Source organism: Castor canadensis, chromosome 13 (assembly GCF_047511655.1).
Source record: "Castor canadensis chromosome 13, mCasCan1.hap1v2, whole genome shotgun sequence".
Classification (NCBI taxonomy): Eukaryota; Metazoa; Chordata; class Mammalia; order Rodentia; family Castoridae; genus Castor; species Castor canadensis.
The window spans coordinates 21714487-21741181 of NC_133398.1; the positions used below are offsets into that span (position 1 = coordinate 21714487).

At 39.1% G+C, this 26695-nt stretch overlaps 1 protein-coding gene across 3 annotated transcripts in view; it reads left to right on the forward strand.

The window, feature by feature from the left end:
- Window positions 1-2803: 2803 nt before the first annotated feature.
- Zfp37 (ZFP37 zinc finger protein) overlaps window positions 2804-26695 on the forward strand; it is a 98225-nt gene continuing 74333 nt past the window's right edge. For 2 of the 3 annotated variants that reach the window (XM_074051238.1, XM_074051237.1), the window contains exons 1-3: window positions 2804-3022; window positions 11591-11717; window positions 12027-12161. In XM_074051238.1, the coding sequence (XP_073907339.1) occupies window positions 2981-3022; window positions 11591-11717; window positions 12027-12161 (304 nt within the window). In that variant the 5' untranslated portion in view covers window positions 2804-2980. Of the gene's footprint in view, window positions 3023-11590; window positions 11718-12026; window positions 12162-15680; window positions 20418-26695 lie in introns of those variants that run through there. The other variant, XM_020160321.2, reaches the window with a different exon arrangement.

Below are 26695 nucleotides of genomic sequence, written 5' to 3' on the forward strand. Positions count from 1 at the left end.
TTCAAGGGTTGTCTTTGATATTACAATTTTTTTTACTCAATTGAAAAAGTCTTAATATACTCAATAAATAACATACAAATATCTAACCCACACTGATCCTTACAGTCTTTACAAAACTGACTCAACTGCAATATTTTCTCTTTTTCTATTTATCCTCAAGTAGGAAATTGATGATTTGCCCTGTGGAGAACTGATTGAGTCTCATTAGGACACTGAAAATTTCCTAGTCACCAAGCCACAGCCTATGCTCACCAATCCCCTTCTTCTTCCCACTTACTCTTCCAACTTCCTTTCTTCCTTCTCTTCAGTGCAGGGAATGTCCTTAGTCTGCCTCCCTGCACTTTCCCACTCAGTTCTTTCTCCTTACTTCTCTTCTCCCAAAGACTGTCCTGAAAAGGACTGATTGATTACTTGAATCAAAATGGCTTAGAAAACAGTTAAGGTTTAGAACAGCATTTTGCCATAAATATGTGGGATTTGTTTGGATTTGTGAGGGAATACTGGGATTATTAAAGAAAACCTTGGGGAACTGGTGTGCCTCTCTTCTCCCCGATCTGAAATGGAAAACAGAGACCTCTATTTAAAAATGTAAGCTTTAGATCTGATCAGCGATGTAATATCAGAAAAGATTAAAGCCAGGACCATATCTGAGGAGGAGAAGCAATTGCTCACATCTAGAGAGGTGATTATCAAAGAATATTCTTTGAGGGATACCAGGAAGAGGACTGTGTCCAAAACAGGTGACGAGGATCCTCAATCACTCAGTTATTTTCCAAGCCTCACTAAGTGACAGTTTTCTATTACTGTGTAACAAATTATCACCAACTTTAATGGATTAATGCAGCACAAAGTTATTATCTCAGTTTCTGTAAACTGGAAGCCTGAGCGTGGTATGGCTGATGTGGAGGCTAACTTTAAGTGTTGGTTTATTGGGCTAAGGGATGTCCAGATCACTAGGTAAAACATTATTTCTAGGTGTACCTGTGAGGTAGGAAGACACTGCCATTGTTAGCATCAATGTGGGCGGCCATCATTCAATCTGTTAGGGCCTGATGGGGAAAAAAACATCAGAGGAAGTATGAATTCTCTTTTCTTCAGCAGCAGGTACTATGCCCTATGACTGTACAGCTCCTGGTTCTCAAACCTTCGGATTCTAGGATTTATATATTCCCTCTCCATCCTCCATGTAGGACTTTACATTCAGACTGGATCACACCATCTACTTTCCTGGTTTTCCACTTACAGATGGAAGATTGTGGGACTCTTGGTCTCCAAAGTCATTTGAGCCAATTCCCTATAATAAATTTCCTTATAAATCTGCATATCCCATAGGCTCTACGACTAATGCTGCAGTGTCTGAAATTGAGGTGTTTGGAGTCTCCACTTTCAGGAAGGGTCCAGACCCTTTTAAAGACTTGCCTGATTAGGTCAGGCCCACTCAGGAAAATCTCCATTTTTATAAACTTAAAGTCAACTGATTTGGGACCTCATCATGGAGTGATATTTCTTCAAATCACAGGTTCCTCCTACATCAAGGAGAGGGGGTGTCAGAAGGGTATAGAACTCCAGAGCACAGAGATAATGGGGACCATATTAGAATTCTATTTAAACACAGTATGAATTCATGAGACACTTTTCCAGGTCCTGGAGTTGCTGGAACACTAGGGAGGAAAACACTGTTGGAATTGTTTTTAAATGAGTAGGAATAATATCACTGTGATTTATGGAACAGAAAGGAAGTTAGAAAAAAATTCAGTAATAGGTGAGGGAGAGGAGACAGGAACTGTTCGGAGGGGAGGGATAGGCAGTCTAGGGGAGTCTTTTTTACGAGCTCAGTGAAGAAGTACTAAGAATTGCACTCAGATAAAAGAGAGATCAAGGACAGCGCATGCCATCACAGATGACAGAAGGACAGCCAGTCCCCCATTCACTCTCATGGAAGACACAAAGATGCAAAGTAGGGATATCTGACTCAGGAAAAAGGAACACGGTGTTTAGGATTACCTCTGCCCCACTGGGAGTTCCAGCAGAGGAACGGCTGCATCTGAGTCCGCTCTTTCTTCAGTATCAGCAGAGCGCAGCCGTCCGTACGTGTAAACTCGCCTCGTAACTGTTCAATGAATGAACACATGAAGGAGCGCGTAGAGAAATTATTTTTGTTCCAATTGCTTGGTTATTCTATCCTAATAGCTCCACCAAAACAGGGCTCTTCCAGAGGAGTGGTTTGCTTACTTAACCTGATACCCCCCCCTCCATTGTTTCTATACCATAAGTGAGAAGATTTATCATCTCTCTCAAAGTCCCCTCCCTATTAAGCTATGTTATCAATGTTATTTCCTTTTCTTTTCTTGGTGGGACTGGGGTTTGAACTCAGGGCTCCTGCTTGCAAAGCAGGCGCTCTACTGCTTGAGCCACACCCTCAGTCCATTTTGCCCTGGGTATTTTCGTGATAGGGTCTCCAGAACTATTTGCCCCGGCTGGCTTCGAACCACGGTCCTCCCGATCTGAGGCTCCCAAATTGGTAGGATTAAAGGTGTGAGCCACCGGCGGCCAGCTACTGTTTCGTTTATCGTCGGAGTTCTCTGGAGTGCCCTAGGCACCGTGATTCCGGGTTTCCTTACAGCGGGCTGAAACGACTTAGTCCGAAGAGCAACAAGTTCTGCAACAGATTACTGCCATGAGCGCGCGTTTGGCGTCTCGCGACTTCTGGACCGCGCGAGCGACCCCCACCCCAACCCCTAAACGCCTCGCGAGAGCTCCCAGAGGCCCCCGCGCCTCCACTGTACGGAGGGGGCTTTCCCAAGATGGCCGCTCCCGTAGGTGATCGCCTAAGGGCGCCGCCATCGCAGCCGCGGGGCCCGCTGAGGCCGCGCTCGGGGCGGCAGCCATATCGGCCTCTTGCTGCAGCCTGACAAAGCCGGAGGCCGTGGACCCGAGGAGGAGTGCGGGTGCGGCCGAGGAGGCCCGGCATCCACCCGAGATGGCTGGGTCCGAGCCCGCGGGCAGCGACGCAGTGAAGGAGGTAATGGGATAGGGGCGGGTTGAGATTGTTAGTGTGGACTGTAAAGCTAAGATTTGGGAATTAGTGGAGTCGATACTCAGGGGTCTTTTGAGAGGTCAGTGTTCGGAGGGATCTGAGCCCGTGATTGCTGTAGTTTTAGGATATCAGCGTTTGCAGGGATCTGTGGAAACAGTGATGGCAGGAGCGGAAGGAGGAAGCATCTGTAGCAGTCATTGACAGGTCAGGGTTTGGAAAGTTGGGGGCGGGGTTCAGAAATTGGAGGCTTTGTGATGTGTCAGAAATTGAGAAGGTCTGTGGCGTTAGGATTTTGAGTGTCCATGGGAGCCAAGCCATGATGGGTACCTGTGATGGTTAGGGACTGAACCGTCAAAGAGGGGCAGTGTTAAAATTTAGTTTGGGGAGTTGAGTGACTGCCTGCTTGGGGGTCCGTGATAGTGATTTTGTGGAAGGCTGATTAACTGTATCTTTGAGAGTCAGTGATTAGTGTGCTACGAGGGATAGTGGGGGAACCTGGGGACAGTGGTTGGTAGAATGTGAGGAGGCAATGCTGGGGTGTGTGTGGGGACAGTAGGTGATTTATAGGAGGCCTGGGAAGAAAACGTGCTTGAGGATTAGGTGGTATCTAGGAGGCCTAACTGTTCTTACTTTTCAGTGATGAGGTGATTAGAAGAAATTAATGGGTAAAGGTCTTCTGAGTCTGTGACTAGGATCCTTATGGGGTCAAGAGTTTGGGGGATTGCAGAGTTCAGTGATGGAAAGTTCTGTAGGGGTCCGTGAGTACAGTTCAGTGGAGGTTAATGATGGACTGTTCTGTGAAGAATGGTCATTGGGAACTTGTGGGGTTCCATAAAGTTTGTGAATACTAGTGACTAAGGAGTATTCTAATGAAAGTGAATTGGAACATGTAGGATAGACTAAAGTGAACACATATTTTATTCAGGGAGTGTTTTAAGTAGTGAGGATACACCAGGAAACAGAGCCAGAATCTCTTCCTCAATGCCTTTACATTCTAGAAATAGGAAAAAGACAATAGAAATATAAACAAATAAGATAATTGCAGGCATTAGTAAGTGCTATGAAAAATGTAAAAGAGGATAATATGGTAGAGATTGATTGAGGTTAGGAATGTGTGATTTTAGCCACACTAGTCCTGGCAAATCTTTCTGAGGAAATGACAGACAAGTTGAGCATAAATCATGACAAGCAGGTGGCCATGCAGAGATCTGAGGAAAGGGTGTTCAAGGAACAGGAAGCATCAACTGTCAAGGCTATGAGGTAGGAGTGAACTTGGTGTGCTTAAAAAACAGAAAGAAGAATAATGTGGTTGGAGCATACTCAGAGGGAGAGTAGAAATATGTGAAATCAGAGTAGTTGGAGGGTACCAGATCATGCAGGGTCTTATTGGTTAGGACCAGGATTTGGATTTTATTCTGATTGCAATGAGAAACCATTTAGTTTAGGCAGGAGTGATCTGATTAACACTTCAAAAAGGTTACCATGACTGCAAAGAGGCAAGAGCAGGTACAGGGAGGTCAGTTAGAAGTTGATTGCAGTAGTCAAAGGCAAGAGATGATACTGCTGATTTAGAATAGGATTGTAGCAAAAAAAATGAAATCATTCAGAGTACATCTGGACATAAGCCAGTAGGACTTACTGATGAATTGATGCAGAACGTGAGGTAAGAGAAGAATCAGCATTTACACATAGACTTCCGGGCTCTGAAACTGAATGAATGATGATTCTGTTTTCTGAAAAGGGATAGTGTTGGAGAAAACTGTATTTGGTGGGTGGAAATGGGATTGAGGGTGGATGACAGTGGTTTTAGTCACACCAAGATGCCCATTACACTTCCAAGATATGTGTAGCCATTAGATGTGGGATCTGGAACTTAGGAGAGGTCTGGGCAGCAGTGTAAATATGGTAGTAAAGTCTAAGACTGACTGAGATCACTTAGGAAGAGAATAGCAGGTAGAGCTGCAACAGGTCTGGGTTACTTTGGCAATTAGAGGCCAAACAAAACCAGAAGAAGAATGAGGGGTAGTCACTGAGTTTGGAGGAAAACGCAAGTATGCTGTCAGAGAAGCATAGGAGAAAAATCATTGTGTGTGTGGTAGTAGGGCTTGAACTCTGGGCCTCACACTTGCTAAGCAGGCACTCTACCACTTGAGCCACTCTGCCAGCCAGAAAGCTGTTTAAAACAATGAAGAGTAGTCAGTTATGTCATGTACTTTTGTAAGCCTCAAAATATGACTACAGAGAATTTGACTTTGCCAAGCTATAGCTCAATGGTTACTTTGGTTGATTAGGGTGAAAAGAGTAAAACTCTGTTGGAGTGAGTTGAAAGAATTGGAAGATAATGAAGTGGAAACAGCAAGTACAGACAATGCTTATGAGAATCTTGTTGGTAAAGGAAGTAGAGAAACAGCAATGGATGAACCTGATCTCAAGAGAGGGTTTTCTTCAGATGAGTAATATTAAGGCAACTTTGTATGTCAATGGAATTGAGCAAGTAGAAAGGAGAAATGGGTGGGTACAAAAGAGAAAGAGGTAATTGCAGGGCAAAGTCCTTAGGAAGCCTGGAGACTGGATCAAGAGTGTAAGTGGAGAAAATGGTGTGGGAAGAAAGAAAGACCATGTTATATAAGGGTTTGGAAATAGTGGAATTGGTGGCAGCAGGGCAAGGTGATTTTTGTCCATTTGTATTTATTTATTTATTTTTCATTTTTCTTTTATTATTCATATGTGCATACAAGGTTTGGTTCATTTCTCCCCCCTGCCCCCACCCCCTCCCTTACCACCCACTCGCCCCCTCCCGCTCCCCCCCCTCAATACCCAGCAGAAACTATTTTGCCCTTATTTCTAATTTTGTTGTAGAGAGAGTATAAGCAATAATAGGAAGGAACAAGGGGTTTTGCTGGTTGAGATAAGGATAGCTATACAGGGCATTGACTCACATTGATTTCCTGTGCGTGTGTGTTACCTTCTAGGTTAATTCTTTTTGATCTAACCTTTTCTCTACTTCCTGGTCCCCTTTTCCTATTGGCCTCAGTTGCTTTAAGGTATCTGCTTTAGTTTCTCTGCGTTAAGGGCAACAAATGCTAGCTAGTTTTTTAGGTGTCTTACCTATCCTCACCCCTCCCTTGTGTGCTCTCGCGTTTATCATGTGCTCATAGTCCAATCCCCTTGTTGTGTTTGCCCTTGATCTAATGTCCACATATGAGGGAGAACATACGATTTTTGGTCTTTTGGGCCAGGCTAACCTCACTCAGAATGATGTTCTCCAATTCCATCCGTTTACCAGCGAATGATAACATTTCGTTCTTCTTCATGGCTGCATAAAATTCCATTGTGTATAGATACCACATTTTCTTAATCCATTCGTCAGTGGTGGGGCATCTTGGCTGTTTCCATAACTTGGCTATTGTGAATAGTGCCGCAATAAACATGGATGTGCAGGTGCCTTTGGAGTAACAGTCTTTTGGGTATATCCCCAAGAGTGGTATTACTGGATCAAATGGTAGATCAATGTCCAGCTTTTTAAGTAGCCTCCAGATTTTTTTCCAGAGTGATTGTACTAGTCTACATTCCCACCAACAGTGTAAGAGGGTTCCTTTTTCCCCGCATCCTCGCCAACACCTGTTGTTGGTGGTGTTGCTGATGATGGCTATTCTAACAGGGTGAGGTGGAATCTTAGCATGGTTTTAATTTGCATTTCCTTTATTGCTAGAGATGGTGAGCATTTTTTCATGTGTTTTCTGGCCATTTGAATTTCTTCTTTTGAGAAAGTTCTGTTTAGTTCACGTGCCCATTTCTTTATTGGTTCATTAATTTTGGGAGAATTTAGTTTTTTAAGTTCCCTGTATATTCTGGTTATCAGTCCTTTGTCTGATGTATAGTTGGCAAATATTTTCTCCCACTCTGTGGGTGTTCTCTTCAGTTTAGAGACCATTTCTTTTGATGAACAGAAGCTTTTTAGTTTTTTGAGGTCCCATTTATCTATGCTATCTCTTAGTTGCTGTGCTGCTGGGGTTTCATTGAGAACGTTTGCATTTATTTTATCTTTAAAGTATAAAGCAAATTCTTCAGCTGAGAGGGGAGAAAGAATAGTTGTTTGAGATTTCAGAAAGAAGAAAAGATTTGAAGCAATCATCCTGGAAAGAGGAGAGGTGAATTTCCCAGGGGTAAGCAGTAGGACTGCTGGCAGTATTGGATGTTTGTTTGAGATATGTATTATAAGTATGAAGTGAGTTCAGACAGCACAGTTGTTTGATTTTTCTCTTGCAGTGTTCAGTTGCAAGATTGCAGACAGATGTTAAGAGATGAGTTGGATTTAAGCAAGATCAATAGGCGAGTACAGTGGACGAGAAGAGGGACAGGATGTTAAGCTTTAAAGGTTTCAATGGGGTGTGCAGGGTGCTGGCTTTATGGAGTAAGTATGTGTGGGGATGGAAGATTGTGAAAAAGTGACTAGGATCAGTGAGTCACAGGGCTCAATGAGTATGGAGAATTACTGAAGTGGTAGTAGAAGGGAAAGTGAGCTGGCAGGACAGGAAATGATGGTCAGAGAGTAGAACGTTTGAAGTAGAGTTTGGAAGTGGTATAATGAGAGCAAGTTATAAAGGTATGGAGGGTGATGAGTAGGTGGCTGATGTTGATGGAAGAAAATGTTAGCATCAGTAAAGAGAGAGGCCAGGCTGTTGAATGGCTTTTCTACATTGATTCAGAGGTAGTACAGAATGAATGATGGAAGGAGCTCTAGCAAAGAGGAAGTTTATGCTAAAGTTTTCAGTGAATAAGGCAGGACAAATGCAAGAGTTAACCCTGCAGGCCTAAAACTACTACCCTTAGGTCTGCTTGTAAGGTGTACCTTTCGTTGGCATCTGAGAAATTAGATTTCAGGAGGGCTCCCACCATTCCCAGAACTGATAAAAGTGGCCCCCTCTGAATACATTATATAAAGAGATGGTTTATGATCCAGGTGCCAGTGGCTCATGCCTGTAATCCCAGCTACTTGGGAGACTGAGACTGGAAGGATCATGGTTCAAGGACAGCCCAGGCAAATACTTCATGAGATTCCCATCTCCAAAATAACCAGAGCAAAATGGACCTGAGGTGTGGCTCCACTTTGCAAGGTCAAAGCCTTGAGTTCAAACCCCGGTCCCACTCTACCCCCACACAAAAATGTGGTTTATATTGAATATTTGATTTCTTTCTGGGAGTCTGGAATTCTTGTACATGTAACTAGAAGGTCCCTACATGACTGAATGTCTTTTGAGCTTTCCTGTTGCCCAAACTCACTTCTGTAGGAATTGAACACGTCTTGAGTGACTTCATAGGGAGAGGATTCTTGGGCCTGGTTTTATTGGAACTTCATCTCATACTGATAAACTGATGTCTTTTGTACTCTCTTGCTGTAATAGATCATATCTGTGTATTCAGCTACATGTTGAGTCCTGTGAATCCTCCTATTGAATCAATGAGCCAAGAAAGGTTAATGGGTGACACTGTAAGCAAGCTAGGGGTTTTGAAGGTGGATTAAGCTCTTAAGGTACATCCCCTTGAGACCACCGTAAGGAATCAGAATGCTTAGGAAACATGTCAATTTTAGTTAAAGCAAGCAGGGGATGGGAATGTCTAAAAAGGTGGAGAATAGAGAGGATTTTGCTGACAGTGTTTAGGGTTTCTGGAATGACTGCTGTTAGAGAGTTCTGTTTATGTCAGTGACTGGAGAATGAGGTATTTGGGGACACAGGGGAGACAGAGATACATGTGTCCTGTGGGTCCTAATGGTTGAAGAACCTGTGGGAATATGTGGTTGGAATGTCTATGGGAATATATGATTGGGTCAATCTGCTGCTCTTAGTGGTTAGTTTGCTGTGGCCATTTTGGAGTTAGAGGCTTAGTGACTAAGGAGGGCTGTACTGCCCAGTGATTGGGAGGCCAGTGAGGTCAATGATGGGGGTTATTAAGAATCCATGATTGGAGGTTTGTCAGGCTAGAGATTAGTAACATGCAGATCACGGATTAGTCTGTGGGAGTAAAGGATTATCTTTACATGCTAAACAAATATGTTTGAATGTTCATTTATTAGTATCAGAATTCTCCAATAGCCTCGCCCTCCTCTGCTCACCTGCCTCATAAGAGAAGAACTTTAACATACTTCAGTTTCTCCCCTGCCTCCAACACCACCCAGTTACATTCCTGCTTATTTTTCTTATGTCATACTTTTTGATTTTAAGGATATTTTTGTAACAGTTGCATAAGCATATTATCAAGTTACTTAGATTTAAGTGGATATTTTATTGGTTCTATTATTCATAGCTTTTTCTTATATATTTAGGCCTTCCCAAGCTTGACATTTTTATTCTGATCCAATTTTTCTTTGTTTAAAAATTCCTCCTGGAAAAATGAGACCTGTTGAATCTATTCTAAGAAGGAGGGTAGGAGAGGAGAATTGATGGAGGGGTGAATTTGACTAAGATACATTGTATGCTCTTTTGTAAATGTCACAATATACCCCCAGTACAAAAATAATATGATAATAAAATTTTTAAAAATTCTGTTTCCTCTGTCTCCTTTTCTCTCTCTCTCTTTCTCTCTGACTCCCTCCCTCCCTTCTTCATTTCTAAAGTAGTGTAAGTAATTGATTCAATCACTTTATTCTTTTTTTTAATTTCCTTTATTCATATGTGCATACAATGATTGGGTCATTCATTACTCCCCCCTTCCCCCTGCCCCCTCCCTTCTCTGACCCCCTCCCTCTTCCCCCACCCCCTTGCTTCCAGGCAGAAACTGTTTTGCCCTTATCTCTAATTTTGTTGAAGAGAGAGTATAAGCATTAATAAGGAGGACCAGGGGTTTTTGCTAGTTGAGGTAAGGATAGCTATACAGGGAGATTCCTAGCATCGTTTCCATGTACATACGTATTACTTTCTAAATTAATTCTTCTTGAATTAACCTTTTCTCTAGTTCCTAGTCCCCTTCTCCTATTGGCCTCTGTTGCTTTAAAGTTTCTGCATTCTTTCCTTTGCACTGAAAACATCAAATGCTATCTTTTTTTGGGGGAGGGGGTTACCTACCTATCCTCATACCTCCCTTGTGTGCACTTGATTTATCATGTGATCAAAATCCAGTCCCCTTGTTGTGTTTGCCCTTGATCTAATGTCCACATATGAGGGAGAACATACGATTTTTGGTCTTCTGGGCCTGGCTAACCTCACTCAGGATGATGTTCTCCAGTTCCATCCACTTACTTGCAAATGATAAGATTTCATTCTTCTTCGTGGCTGTGTAAAATTCCATTGTGTATAAATACCACATTTTCTTAATCCATTCGTCAGTGGTGGGGCATCTTGGCTGTTTCCATAACTTGGCTATTGTGAATAGTGATGCAATAAACATGGGTATACGTGTAACTCTGGAGTAACCTGTGTCCCATTCTTTTGCGTATATCCCCAGGAGTGGTATTGCTGGATCAAATGGCAGGTCTATGTTTAGATTTTTAGGAAGCCTCCAAATTTTTTTCCAGAGTGGTTGTACTAGTTTACATTACCACCAGCAGTGTATAAGGGTCCCTTTTTCTCCACATCCTCACCAACACCTGTTGTTGGTGGTGTTTCTAACAATGGCTATTCTAGCAGGGGTGAGGTAGAATCTTAGTGTAGTTTTGATTTGCATTTCCTTTATGGCTAGAGATGGTGAGCATTTTTTCATGTGATTTTTAGCCATTTGAATTTCTTCTTTTGAGAAAGTTCTGTTTAGTTCACTTGCCCATTTCTTTATTGGTTCATTAATTTTGGGAGAGTTTAGTTTTTTGAGTTCCCTGTATATTCTGGTTTTCAGTCCTTTGTCTGATGTGTAGCTGGCAAATATTTTCTCCCACTCAGTGGATGGTCTCTTCAGTTTAGAGACCATTTCTTTTGTTGAGCAGAAGCTTTTTAGTTTTATAAGGTCCCATTTGTCTATGCTTTCTCTTAGTTACTGAGCTGCTGGGGTTCTATTGAGAAAGTCCTTGCCTATACCTATTAGTTCCAAAGTATTTCCTACTCTTTCCTGTATCAACTTTAGAGTTTGGGTCTGATATTAAGGTCCTTGATCCATTTTGAGTTACTACTCATACAGGAAATCACTTTATTTCTAAGGCAGTATAATTTCTGACATGCCTAAAATGTCCTACTTTTTCCTCCAAACATAAATGATTTTTTGACTGGTAATAATTATAAAGCAAGAGTCTCAAATCTTCTACCTCAGAACTTGATAAACTATAGATATTGCTTTATAACCTTTAACACCATTGTTATGGAAGAAAAAATAAAGACTGATTCTGTTTTTCTGTTGTTAATCGCCTTTCTGATACTTTATATCTGTATGATTTTGTCCTCTTAAATAGAGACATTTCTTAATATGGATTTTGTTTCCCAAAAAAGTGCAAAACTGTGTAGAGAATTGGTATCCTATATAACATCATGGTGAATAATGAGTGGTCAAGATAGGAAAAAGTTACTATCTTGTACAACTCACTCACCAAATGTGGGAGACCCTAGACTCAACGGGAGTATGCTGTTGCAGGGATCCATGACATTCAAAGATGTGACTATGGCCTTTACTCAGAAGGAATGGGAGCAACTGGGTCCTGCTCAGAGGAACCTGTACAAGGATGTGATGCTGGAAAACTACAGCAACCGAGACTCAATGGGTGAGGACAATTTCCTTGTCATTCAAATGTGTTCACTGTGATGCCTTCTTCTTGAAGTCCTTAGTAGGTTTGGTCTTGGTTTTTTGTGGGTCAAAGAGTTTAAATCCCTTTTTGGGTACTAGGCACGATACTCGTGCCACTGCCCCTAAAATGGAGGGTCCACTCAGTTGGGTTACATGGGCATCCACACTGTGAAACTTCAGAAGCCATATATTTGTTAGCCTTGAAAGGCCATGAAGTACAAACATTTGGGCTTGATTTCTGGGATGATTCTTCTAACACTCAGTTTCTACCATTTCTTGTGACCAGGGTGTCAAGCTCCCAAACCAGATGTTATCTCCAAGTTGGAAAAAAGAGAAGAGCCCTGGCTGGAGGAGGGGAAAAGACCCAGTCAAAGTCATCTGAGTAAAATAGCAAGACCCAGGCAAATGGGAACTAGTGAAAGTAAGTTCTTAGTTTCTTGATGGTAACTTGGGAACTCTTCAAAGATTAATTTATGCTTAAATTCTTCTTAAAGATCTCATACCATTTTTTTTCTTAACCAGGAAACAGCAGTAGAAAAATATCAGAGTCTCCCAGAAGAAAAAGAACTCAAAATACAAAGATTTCCTGACCTTAGAGATTTTAATATCTCTTCCTTCTATGAACCTATCCACATGAGAGGTTCTCCTGTGAAGTTCCCTATAGTAGTGAGCCAGGGTTACTTATGGGAGTTTGGTTATTCCACTTACACCCATCAGTCTAGACTAAGTTTTGCTCCATTAAGGAATGATCCCCAAATCTTAGTGGCTTACAATGAGAAAGATTTATGTTTTGCTGTAGCCATACTGTACATGATCTTCATTTGGAGATCTATGCAGAAAGAGCATTCCCTGTTTAGCTTTCAGATTCCTATTTTTATTAGGGTTTACTCTGCTTTTAGGCCTCTCTCCCATGAGTTACCATCCTCAGTTACTGTTTTTTTTTTTTTTCCTCAATTCTCACTGTTATCACATCAAACAGGTTCATCTTATCTCATTTCTAATTGTTCCTAGGGGTTGATTGAATCCATTTTTTTTCTAATTAATCTTAGATGTTACCACCAAACATTAAGATACTCAGTTGTTATTTACTGTCTCCAAATTACCAGAATGCCTTCCATATCTTTTACAGTTTCCTCTGACCCTGATTTGTCTGAGACACTGTGAATTTTCAGAGACAGGAGAGATCAGCCCTTAAAATGACAAAGAGACCCCATAGAGTGTCTGATCCATCCATTACTGACTCCAGTTTTCACTGTCCTAACCTGCTGACTTAGTGTTACAACTGAAAACTAATCCTGAGTCATTTAATGTTTCTTTCTCATTCTTGGTTCTTATAGTACTTGGAAGTTTTTCATGGGAATAATATGCTTTTCCCTCCAGTGATTTGCTGGGCCTAATGAACTTCATACTTAGGTTTCTTTAGTTATAATTGTTTTGGCTTAACATTTATGTTTTAATTGCTATCTTAAATTCAGGAAAAGCTTCCAACTTAATCAAGTGCTTTTCTAGACCCAACTGTCCCCTAGTATGATCCTGTTACATACCAGTTCTCTAGTTCAGATCCTGTTATATACCAGCTCTCCTCCTTATACTCACCATGAATTTTTCTTTTAGTGATTTCTACTTTTTGGGGGGGAGGATGATAGTTGCAACCAGCCAAGCCATCATTTTAAGAGTTTCTCATAAGTTGCATGTCAAAGGGAAAGGCTTGAGTTTTGATTCCTTTCTTCCTAGAAAGAAATTTGCCCATCTTCCCCCATCATCCTGGGGCATTGGGAGACACAGACTTGTCATACTATTTGGAAGGTCCTATTAAACTCTTTCTCCCAGGGATCTGCACCTCTACAATTTCCTAAATGAAGAATGAGCGAGTGACTCCACTTCTCTAGGCTCCTGACTATATCTCTACTTCCAAAAGTTGATCTTCTACTCCACTGGAACTGATCACTTAAATGTCCTCTATAACACAAAAGTGGTAGTGTTTCCTGGCTATCTATTGAGACACCTTAACTCTTTCCTGTTTGAGTCCAGTTTGTACTTTCTCTATATAATGTTTCTTTATCACCAAGGTGGCTATTCACTTTCTCTCTTTTCTTTCTCAGGTCTTAGGAACTCACATGCTTCTCTTTTTGAGTCTTTTAAATTCTCAGACTGAAGCATTTCCTACATTTCCATTTTGTAGCTGAAAAAGGCTACCATAAGTGGCAACCACAGCTCCTAAGTGATAGGAACTAGCTTACAGAAGTCTTTGAATTTCAATTCCAATTGTTTATGTGTTTCTGGGTTTGAACTCAGAGCCTTGCACTTGATAGACAGACATTCTACCACTTGAACTATGCCCCAACCCTTCAATTCCAAATTCTTAAGAGAAAGAATGTTATTGGACTATCTCAATCCTGATGTTTACCACTGTCCAATAATTGTTTAAAGCCAGAAGTTGGGTCATAGAGTATAAACATGGCTGCCTACACTTGTCATGGTAGGTGGTGGTCTTAAGAAGGGCAACTGATTAAGAAGATATCTCAAACTGTATAATTGTGTAATGTTTGGGAAAAGAATGTGAGCAAACGCTTAGAGCTGGGAATAAACTTGAAATTTGTATTTGGCAATTAGAATGACCTGATGAGAACAAAGGTGTGTACTCCATGGTAAACTGTTGGCAAACAAGTATGCATGTACACTGTAAATCCAGATGATATAAAGTTTGTTTCCCAAGCTAATTACTATGAACTTTATCATTTGGTAACAGGCATCAGGAAACAGTATGGTGGGGTTTTTATTTGTTTGTTTTAGTGCATGAATGTTCTTATGTTTTTCATGGGTGATACAGTGGAACACTCTTTCTTGTTTCCTCAGTTGCCTATTAGCTCTCTTGCTCTTTTTTTCTTTTGGTAAGACTGCAGTTTGAACTCAGGTTTTATACTTGCAAAGCAGGCACTCTATTGCTTGAGCAAGACCTCCAGTCCATTTTGTTCTGGTTATTTTGGAGATGGGCTCTTATGAACGATTTGTCTGAGCTGGCTTCAAATTGTGATCTTCCAAATCTTGGCCTCCCAAGTAGCTAGGATTACAGGTGTGAGCCACCAGTGTTCGACTGCCTACTAGCTCTTCAATTCTCCTTGTAGACTCATCTTCCATTCTCTATTCTAATTTACTGTAGCTATCCTTAGTAACTAAAAGAATTTATGATAAAAGCGTGGGTATATCTTTTATAGCCTAAGGGCAGATACTCAGCCATACCGCACCAGGAACTAGGAGACCAGTGGAAATTGAAATTATGAAAACAGTGTCCCTGAGGACAATCTTACATTTCTGATTATGTGCTAATGCTTCATTCTTTTCATTCTAGGTATTTTTCATTTACATAGGGAAAATATGGTTTTACTAGCACTTGCCTTATGTCATTTTAAAATTTAAGCACTAGGTTAAGACTACCTAGAGTCTAAATTTTTAGGAGAAGAATCTCATTAGATATCTTGGGTTGAGCCAGATGTGTCTCCAATTGACCATAGAGAGTTGGAGTAATATAGTATAGGTCACAGTCTCCAAATATTATGGGTTGATTGGCATTTATCAGAGCTGGGCAACTAAGGCTGAGGAGAGACCCAAAAAGTACCAATTACAATCACAAGCTCTTCTAATGTAGTATTGTTCTTCCTGGTTTTTGCTTCTTGTCTTTATTTCATCTTCAGTCATATTTTTGAGCAGCCAAGGATGTTTTTAATCACTATTGTCAGTTTCTTTCCCTGGTTTTACTACATCATTTCCTCCTTCAAGCCCAAGAGGATAGGATATTTGCTGTTGATATTTATTTCACTTTGGGATGTTAGCATTGAGTAAAGATTGAACCCACAACAGGGCTTTTCTCTATAAAAACTTATAAAGAACTTAAGTGATAGTGCAAAAATTCACAAGAATGTTTCATTGAATCCCATTTTAGAAGAAGCTGAGCAAGATGATGACCAGCCAGAGAATAACCAGATGTGTCAAAACAAACCTATCAGGGAAGTTGCAGTCAAGAAGAAAACTCCAACTAAGAAGAAAGGCGTGGAGTGTGGTTCACAGGAGAGAAAACATACTGTGAATGCAAAACACATTACTTCAAAAAAGAAGCTTGATTCACAAGAAAAGAATTTGAAACAGAATTTAGACTTACCTGCTCAAATAAAAAACTGTGCAAAAAAGACACCTGATACAGCTAAAGAACATGGGAAATCATTGAGTCATAGCTTATCTGATAGAAAGAAAGACAAAAATCAAGCTGGAAAGAAATGTAAGAAATTATCCAACCAAAATTTATCTGATAGGTGTGACAAAACACAAACCAGCAAGAAACATGAGAAATTATGCCATCATAATGAATCCCCTACTAAGCAAGACAAAATTCAAACTGGAAAGAAACGTGAGAAATCAGTCAGCCATAGCTCATGTACTAAGCCTGACAAAACTCAAGCTTGTGTGAAACCCTATGAATGTAATCAATGTGGAAAGGTTCTCAGCCATAAACAAGGACTCATTGACCATCAGAGAGTTCATACTGGAGAGAAGCCTTATGAATGTAGTGAATGTGGGATAGCCTTTAGCCAAAAGTCCCACCTTGTGGTTCATCAGAGAACTCACACTGGAGAAAAACCATATGAATGTATTCAGTGTGGCAAAGCCCATGGTCATAAACATGCCCTCACTGACCATCTGAGGATTCATACTGGGGAAAAGCCCTATGAATGTACTGAATGTGGGAAAGCCTTCAGACACAGCTCAAACCTTATTCAACATGTGAGAACGCATACAGGTGAGAAGCCTTATGAATGCAAAGAGTGTGGAAAATCCTTCAGGTATAACTCATCTCTTACTGAACATGTGAGAACTCATACAGGTGAAATACCATATGAATGTAATGAATGTGGCAAAGCTTTTAAATATAGCTCATCCCTGACTAAGCATATGCGAATTCATACTGGTGAGAAACCTTTTGAGTGTAATGAATGTGGGAAAACTTTCAGCAAGAAGTCACACCTCATTATACATCAAAGAACTCACACAAAGGAGAAACCTTATAAATGTAATGAATGTGGAAAAGCCTTTGGACATAGCTCATCTCTTACTTATCATATGAGAACTCACACAGGTGAAAGTCCCTTTGAATGTAACCAATGTGGGAAGGCCTTTAAACAAATTGAAGGCCTTACTCAACATCAGAGAGTTCATAGTGGGGAGAAGCCCTATGAGTGTAATGACTGTGGGAAAGCCTTTAGCCAAAAGGCACACCTCATTGTACATCAGAGAACTCATACCGGGGAGAAACCCTATGAATGTAATGAATGTGGGAAAGCCTTCAATGCAAAGTCACAACTTGTTATTCATCAGAGATCCCATACTGGAGAGGAACCATATGAATGTAGCAAATGTGGGAAATCCTTCAAACAAAACACATCCCTTACCAAACATGTGAAAACTCATTCAGAAGAGGAATCATTTGAGTGAAATTTAATGCCTGAACTGATGGTTTTATTTCAATGTAGAAATTTCCTGAACTTGAAGAATGTTAGAAAGCCTCTTGCAAGAAGTCACACCTTGTTATACATGAGAGAAGAAATTAGAGTTTAAACTTGATATCAAACCTTTTACAGAAAATATTATTTTTAGATACAAGTTATCAGTGAATTACATGTTCATTGATATTAATGAATTACATGTCAAGATTAAAACATAAAGAATTAAAATTGTGAATCAGTTGAGTACTCAGTGCAATGAAGGAACATGTTAAATATGTTTTCAGTTCCTGAGTTGCCTGGGTGTTGTGCACTTACACACCACATATTAGAATTGAATTTGCATGTCTGTTCATTGTCTTTTACAAATGAGTGTGACCTCCTCATTTATATTATCACCCCAATCTTACTTTATGTCTATATTAGCTTCTGCATCAGCAGAAAGCTTTATAAAAAGGTTTCTATTTTTCTAAAACTTGGTAAGAGAAAATAAAGAAAAAGTGAAAAAAACACATCTAAGGACACAAATGTACAAGATATACTGTTAAATGCAAAAAAAATTACTGAACCATGTAACTACTATGTCTCTCTGTGGGTATATATATATATATTTTTTTTTTTTTCCATATATTTGTATGTGAATAGATTTTGTTTTTAAAAAATGTCCAGAAGAGGCTGGTGGAGTGAGTGGCTCAAGTGGTAGAGTGAATGCCTGGCAAGCATGAGGCCCTAAGTTCAAATGCCAGTCCCACCAAAAAACAACAACAACAAAAAATGTTCAGAAGAAACTTAATAGTAGTTGCCATTGAGACTTGCCATTGAGCCCAGGAATACAAGAGTGGGGTATGGAATGGGAGTGAGACCTCCTTGTATGTATACTGTTTGAAAATTTTATCGTGTATATGCATCATTTTCACAATCAAAATACTTTTTTTTTTTTTTTTGGCAGCACTGGGGTTTGAACTCGGGCTTGCTCTTGCTAGGCAGGCACTCTACCACTTGAGTCAGTCCATCAGCCCCAGTATTTTTAATATTCGTGAATCAACACTATTTTAAGAATATCACTGAGGCTACTCCACAGTGTTGTTTGGCAAAGTACAGAGGTTACTATGCTTATTCACAAGTGATAGTAAGTCTTAGATTTATGGTATTAAACTTGACATTCATGAGGAATATCAGGAATTAATGAAGACTTCCTATCAAACACAAGTTCTTTCATTAACAGAATTAATTACAACTGTAACAAAATATTCTTTTCTATTTGCCCTTTTATTAAAGACTAAAGATGAACTGTGATTACAGGTGAATGAACGTGGTTTTTTGGATAGTCACTACATTTTGTCTCATGTGCAAAATCCTAATATATAAGTACTGAAGTCAGGGAATTAAAATGTACAGCAACAAATGCCACCACACCCCGTCCTGCCCCTTAGCAGATATTGTTAATGGATCACTGCACTTTTTTTTTTAGTTAGCCCAGAGTCAGGTTCAGACTGCTTCTTAACCATGTGTTCCAGAAGGTCCTGTGAATCAATTTGAATTTTCACAGACCTATTTCCATTGCACATCCAGATTTTTTTTAACTCTTAATCAGAGATTTAAAAATATACCTGAACTATTTTAAAATTTAAGCTGTTGCATTAAAAAGAGACATGGTATAAAAATGCTATTGTAAATTATCATACTTGTATTTTAATATAGCATTAATTATATGTAATATTAGAAGATATAGTATTTTTACCAGGTTTAGTGAGACATTTCTGTAATCCCAGCATTCATGAATCCAAAGCAGGAGGATCAAGAGTTTGAGGCCAGCTTGGGTTATGTAATTAAACCCTATCTCAAAAAAAGAAAGTATAATATTTGGCATGAATGTTGTCATTTATATTTTTCACATCATGTTCATTATTTATTCTTCAGAATGAACACAGGGGTCAGTAATCAGGACCTCTATGTCTAGTCCTGTTCAATCCTGATCAGTAAATATTTCATCTACATAATAGTTTAGCATAATGATAGGCCTTAAACAAATAGGTGATTAAATGCAAATATTTCCCATTTACTTTCCTACCTTTCTAACCTCTTCATTTCTGAGAATTATGAAGTCTAAATATTGAGAAAGGAAGATGTGTGTGTATACTCACACATGCATGTGTTGAAAGGTGAACTGAGTGATATTATGCCCTCACTTCCAAATAATTTATTTACTGTTAGGGGAAGAAAGTGCAATGTGAGGGTCATTTCCATTAGTACTTTCATACCAAGAAGAAGTCTGGTGTGATGTACAAAATGCATCACTCTCCAGCATGCTAGAAAACCTGCCCTTTAAAGGGATAAAACAGTTGCAGGTTATGGCTATGGTGCATTTCCACACCTCTTGGATACCTGGGTGCCATACCTGGGACAGTCAGAAATACAGGTATTCCTGATCACTAGAAATTATTGCTGGAAGACATTTTGTGCAGTGAGAAATTAATTAAATTCAGCATTGGTAAATGAGACAATGATATCTAAAAATGATTAGATGTAGGTAGTGAAAAAATAGACACAGAGGAGTCTACGTCGGTGATATACAGACTTTGGTTTACGTCAAAATTGTGCAAAGTATTTGTGAAAACATCACTTTTTGAAATACAAATTCTTGGGCCTAGGCAGAGATTTATTAATTCAGAAACTGGTTGGGGGCAAGAATTTGCATTTTTAAGAAGTACCCAGGGGATAAAAATGCTGCTATTTGGGGACCACACTTTTGAAAAACATTGGTCAAAATCACTGATAAGCACATTTTTAAAAAATTATTTTTAAACTTACCAGATCTTTGACATACAAATGAAGGGACATATATCCGTAGGTACAAAATATTTAATTTATATATAATTATATGTAAATTATTAACAGTTTTGAACCATTTATTCAATTAATACTAATCTATATGTATGCTGTTTCCTAAGTGGTAGGGCTATATCAGTCAATGAACCAAGAACAACAAAATCACACACACACACACACACACACACACACACACACACTCCAATGGCCCAAGAATTGAAACTTGGAAGAAGAGATTGATGGAGGGTTAAATCACATTTTTATGGCTTAAGCCAGGAGACAGGCTTCAGTCTGTGTAACAGAAGGGGATAATTTGATAAAAACATGTCTTTTTTGAGATTAAAAAAAAAAAAACCCACAAAAAACAGGGCTAAGGGAAATCACAGCCACTGGAGAGTGAGGGGTCAATCCCAGACTCAAAGAGTGAGCAACCCAGATTCTGTGCACAAACTTGCTGACACCTGAGAGGAGCATGCACAGAATCAACTAAGGACAAAAGGACTGAGCTCTCATTTATGCTGTTGTGCAGTTTGAGTTCAACCAAATTAACTGCCTAACAAAACAAAAACATTAAAACCCTTCAGAGGAAGACAACAGAGTCCAACTTATTAATGATGAAATTAAAAATCGCTTGACATTCAAATGATTAAGGAAATGTGACCCCATTTCAATCAGAACATCCCAGAAACTGAAATGAGCATGACTATAATAGGTAACTGATTTCTCCCGTCTTCACTGTCAGTTCTCAGCTACCATCACAGCTGACCTGAGACACTGGCTCTTTTTCTTTTTTTGGTGGTCCTAGGGGTTGAACTCAGCCTCATGCTTACAAGGAAAGTGTCCTACCACTTGAACCATCTCCCCAGTCCTTTTTCAGATAGAGTCTCATGCTAATTTTGCCTGGGTTGTCCTCAAACCATGATTCACCTATCTCTCCCTCTTGAGTAGCTGGGACAGTAGGCATGTGTCACCATACCTGGCTTGTTTTTGACATGGGGTCTCGCTAACTTTGTGCTTGGGCTGGTCTTGTACCATAAATCCTCTGTCTCTGCCTTCTGAGTAGCTGGGATTACAGATATGTACCACTGCACTCAGCCTCCCCACAGTTTTTGATAGCAGCCCACTTCCAATTGATATTAGTGTTATTTACCTCCACCAAGACAGTGATCCTTCCTCTGGCCTGCTCATCCCTGAACAAAAAAGCTCAAAGGAATCAGGCAGCAGGCACGGCCTTATAATTTAATGGGACTAATTGTGTGTTCTCTGGTGAAAATGTTCCCCCTCTAAGGACCACTCCCTCTAATTAAAAGTGGCATTAGCAAGGATGGTAACTAGGCCCATCTCCTACTTCCAATCCTTGATAAGGAGACTTACGGGTTTATCTGGAGGCAGGATAGATAGATAAAGTGATGTGAAAATTAGAGAAAAAGTATGTATATAGCCCAAACCAGGAACTAAGACCAAAAGAAGTCACTAAAGCAATCAAAGCTAAATTTCTTTTTGGGAGGGTGTACATCTGCATTCTTTCCACTATAATCCCTGCTTTTAGATGTTGAGTCAGTTATAATCTCCTTAGAGGAGTAACACAACTCAAGAGTAGAAGGTGTGCCTAGTGAATTAATTCTTTGAATAAAAAATAATGTCCGTAAAAGTTATATCCGTTATCTAACCATGTTTGGGTTAATAACAAACCCGCCATAAATCCGTTGTCTCCATGCTAGGGAACTTAGCAAAGTGATTAAAGGTTGCCAGGTGGTATGACCATGTCTTTAGGTAAAAGGTCAAACTGGACCCTCCAGCTCAGAGGGCATAACTACACCTGGAATGAGGACCACCATTTTAGCCTCTTTGTTCTCACCTCCTGCATATCATAAAAGTGCTTCTTTCTTACTTTGTGTTTCTCCCTGATTGTCTTTGCTGGCCTTTCACCTTTGGGTTTCCTTTTTCGTGTGAAATCCTTTGAAATGCATTTCATCATGGATTTCAAGAGCTTTGTATATGAAGGACTTCTGAGGAACTCTCTTATAGGGGATCTTCTTCACCCTTTTAGTGACAGAAACTTTGGCAAGCCAAGCAGGAGTCAGCCAGAAGGTGGCATGGTTGCTCCCTCATCAAGGATACGCACTGGGTGAGGAGGCTGTTTCTTTCCTTTTCCTAAATCTGCCTTTTAACCACGATGAAACCTTTTTCCTTCTTATGCCATATTTCTTCCACCTCTCCTGCTTGACAGCCCACCTCGTGTCTTCTACTGGACTGGTCATCTGAGAGAGCACAATGGGGAGAGGGCAGATGGAGGACTATAAAATTCACACTCAAGATTATCAACAGCTTGGTGCTAGAGTGGTGGTGGCTTCTCTATCCCCCTCCCTCATTTTATTCTCTTGTGTCTATTCAGAAGCTGATGGCAAAGCAAGATGTCATCTACTTTATTCTCAATATTAACTTATGTCTTTTTCTTGATCACTGTATTCAAAGATTCATCAATTGCATTGATCTTTTCAATGAGCTAGCTTATCTTTTTGGGTTTTTTCTCCACTGTTTATATACCTTCCTATTTATGGGCTAATGAACTTTTTCTATAAATGCCCATACTGCATGAATTTTCAGGGGAGAATTAAAAGAAATGTCTGCCTTCAAAGAATGTCTTGTGTAAGACCAGCCTGCCACGTAAATGGGTTTTATTTGGAGTTACTTACAACCTCAGGCATTTGCTCCACCAAAGTTCCACCATCTCTTGATTGCATTTTCTTTTATCTGTGGGCAATAGTGCAGGGAGTGTTGAACAAGCAAGGAGGTAGTGGTGATTAATGACCTCTCTGGGAGAGCAGTTATGTATAGTAACCATATAGTACCCATGCTCTTATTTTCTAAGAGGAAACTTTAATGGTCTCACCATCAGTTATCCATCAGTTTGATGTATAGTTTTGTTTGTGTTTTGGAACACAAGGTATAACATAGCATTTAATAATCAGGCCGATGGCAGCTTCTTATTCTTTCCTTTTCATGATCTTGATTGTTTTCAGAAGAATTGGTTACACATTGATTGATTTCTTAGTTGATTTCCATCAACTAAGAAAATAATTTTTTGCCTCTCTAGCAAATGTGGAGTGGTATCTTGTTGTGTTTTAATTTGCATTTCCCTAGCATCTTTATGTATGATTGTTGCTGTTTTGTTACCTACTTTGGTGAAATTTCCAAATCTTGCACTCATTTAAAAAAATAAAGTCGCTTATCTTTTTCATTATGAGCTGTATTCTAGTTTCAAGTTCTTTATCTCACATGTGTTTTGTAAATGTTTTCTCCTGGGCCATGCTTTATCTTTTAATCCTTTTGTTTGTGTGTGGGTACTGGGGTTTGAACTCAGGGGCTTAAGCTTGCTAAGCAGGTTCTCTAGCCCTTGAGCCCTGCCTCCAGCCCTGTCTTTCAATCAAGTCTTGAAATCAATTTTATTCTCTTTCCAAAATTGTTGTGCTTATTCTAGGTTCTTTGCATTTCCACAGTATTTGAGAATCAGCTTGTTAATTTTTACAAAGAAAACCTGGACGGATTTTGGGTTGGAGTTGATTGAAATCAATTTAGAGCTAACGGATATCTTAGCAAGTTGATTTTCGCTTTCCACAGCATAGCATATCTATTTATTCCAGCCTTTAATTCTCAGTAATGTTTTGTTCTGTTCAATAAGCTGGCCAAAACATATCTTGTGAACCATTCTCTGTATTTTGTATGTTGAAGATATTTCATAAATAGCATTTTATTTTCACTTCAATTTAAAATTTTCATTGTTAGTGGGGAGGGGAGGTGGCCCAAACAATGTACATACATGTGAGTAAATGTAAAAATGATAAAATTAAAAAAATAAAATTTTCATCGTTAGTGTGCCAAATAAAATTATTTACTGTATTGCTTTTATTCTGTGATCTAGCCAAAGGTTTTCTCAGTGGAATTTATAAGTTTTGTAGATGTCTTAGAATTTTGTATGTATAATATTCTATGTGCAAATAAAACTAGTTTTAATTTGTGCATTCTAATTTGTATGCCTTTAAAGCTTTCTTATTCTTGTCCTGTCACACTACTGGTACCTTTAATATAAATTTAACATTTTTTTCTTTATTTGCAGTGCTGGGGTTCAAACCCCAGGTCTTGTGCATGCTAGGCAAGTGTCATGCTTGTGGGAAGGTTCTCTCTATTTGTTTCTTTTTTTTTTTTTTTTCAAGGATCACAGTTCTATGCTACTATCCAAAATCTGTTGTGTCTGGTTTTGTAGTTGCTTACAGTAAGAAAGTAAATCTAATCATTTATGGCATAATGATTGGAAGAAGAATTCTTACTTCACCTCTCCCCCATTATGGGTGTTTTGTTCTTAATGGAGTTGTTGCTATTATTTTCAACTTCATCCAAAATTGAAAATGCAAAAAGAAAAAAATCTCTTATCAAAGAACATTTGCAGAAGAATTTGCCTACCTGATAAAATTATGTGGAAAGCTACAAATCAAAGTAGAAGAATAGCTCGGTGGAACAGAATGGGTCCTACAACAACTCCATGTGGATGTGGCTTAAGACTGAAATGCATTTGGCATTTGGAGTCCAAAGCCATAAAAGTGATACTGATAGATTTGAACCAGTAAACAAAAATACAATCATCAAAATTAGTATACTGAGAGACAGACTTGGGAGAAAATATTAGCAATGTGTACAACTGAAAAGATGTTCATATTCAGAACATAATTAAAGTTCCCATGAATAAAACATGGAAACATAACCTGCCCAAATGCTAAATTTGCTAAAACAAGTAATTGACTGAACAAACATATGAATGATAACAAAATTTACCAGTAATCAAGAAAATGTTAACAGAACAAAATAATTTTTTAAATTGAGATGCCAGGATCTAGTTAGGAAAACAAAACCCAAGTTATACTACATAGTTCAGTAGAGGAATGTCAATCAACACAGGGAAGTTTTTGCGAATGGGTGCTAATACCTTACAAATGCAAAAGGGGAGCCAGGTGCCTGGTGGCTCATGCCTGTAATCCTAGTTACTCAGGAGGCAGAGATCAGGAGGATCATGGTTCAAAGACAACCCCAGACAAATAAATAGTACATGAGACCCTATCTCAAAAAAACCCATCACAAAAAAGGGCTGGTGGAGTGGCTCAAGTGCTCATATCACCTGCCTACTAAGCATGAGGCCCAGAGTTCAAAGCCCAGTGCCAACAGAAAAAAAATGCATAGGGGAGTCAGTGAGACCCATTTTCATGCATGGCTGTTGAGAGTAAGAGTCAGTGTATTTTTTTTTTAGAAAGATAGATTGACAACAGTTAAAACATAAAATATATTAAATGTTTTGGGATTTTGTCCATATTAAATATGGGTATGGATAACTATTTACTAATATAAATATTACTTAGTTTATAAATAAGTTTATTTCATATTTGTTTATAATAGAAAAATTGGAAATAAGTTAATATAATACTCTTCAAATACTTATTTATACTGCGTTATATAGAAAACAATGGTACCAATAAAGTAATATGTAGAATAATACTTAAAAGCATGAAGGAATTTGAGGAGAAATTAAATTTAAAGTCATTTCAATATATTGCATTGCTCTTTTTAATTTTGAAAGCATGCATAGTAGAGTGATATCAGTGACACAGCAGAGGAGGACATTCTTTGCTTTCATTCCTTGAAGGAAGAATGATTTGACAAGCATGCACAAACAAAAGTGTCTTTGTGGGAGCTTCAGGACCAAGTTACGAGGTTACAACCCTTCAGCACTCCAGGCTGAGGACAGCTTGTTTGAGATGGCCATGTTCCAGTAGCTGGTCCACCATGGCAGACCCAGTTCCAGACACTAAAGCAGCCCCATGTGGGAGACTGAGAGCCCCATGTAGTTCAAGGCCAGCTTGAGTACATAGCTACAACAACAAAGAATGAAGGAGAGTCAAGGACTTTCCCAGACACAAAAAATGAGGGCGTTTGTCTGATTTGCCCAACACAAAGTGCTAAAGGAAATTGAAGTTGAAGTGAAAAGACACTAAACATCAACAAAAAGTATATGAAAGTGTATATCCTATTTGTGAAATTAAATATAAAGACACAGAATATTGTAATAGTGGCATGTGACTACAATTATACATTTAATACTAGTATACAAATTAAAAGACAGAATTAGTATGAATAATTCGTAACTATAGAAATTTACTAATGGGGACACAAAATAGAAAAAGTAAAATACATAAAGCATGTATAGTGATGAAATAAAATGTAGAGTTTCTGTATGTGATTGAAGTTCTTATTGTCAGTTTAAGTAGGCTGCTTCTATAGAATATTCATAGTGAGCACCAAGGTAAACACACACACACACACAAATAAACAAAAGAGGATAAAGAGTCAATGAACACCACTACAAAATATAATCAAACTAGACAAAAAGACAAAAGAGAATAAGAGCGAAACAAGAGAACAAAAGACAGCCTCAAAACAATTAACAAAATAGAAATAATAAGTCTTGATCTATCTATAATTACTTTAAATCTGAATCTGTGGGCATGGAATACCTAAATGAATAAAAAAGACTCAAGTAAATGTTGTCTACAAAAGAATCACCTTATATTTAAAAATCTACATCTGT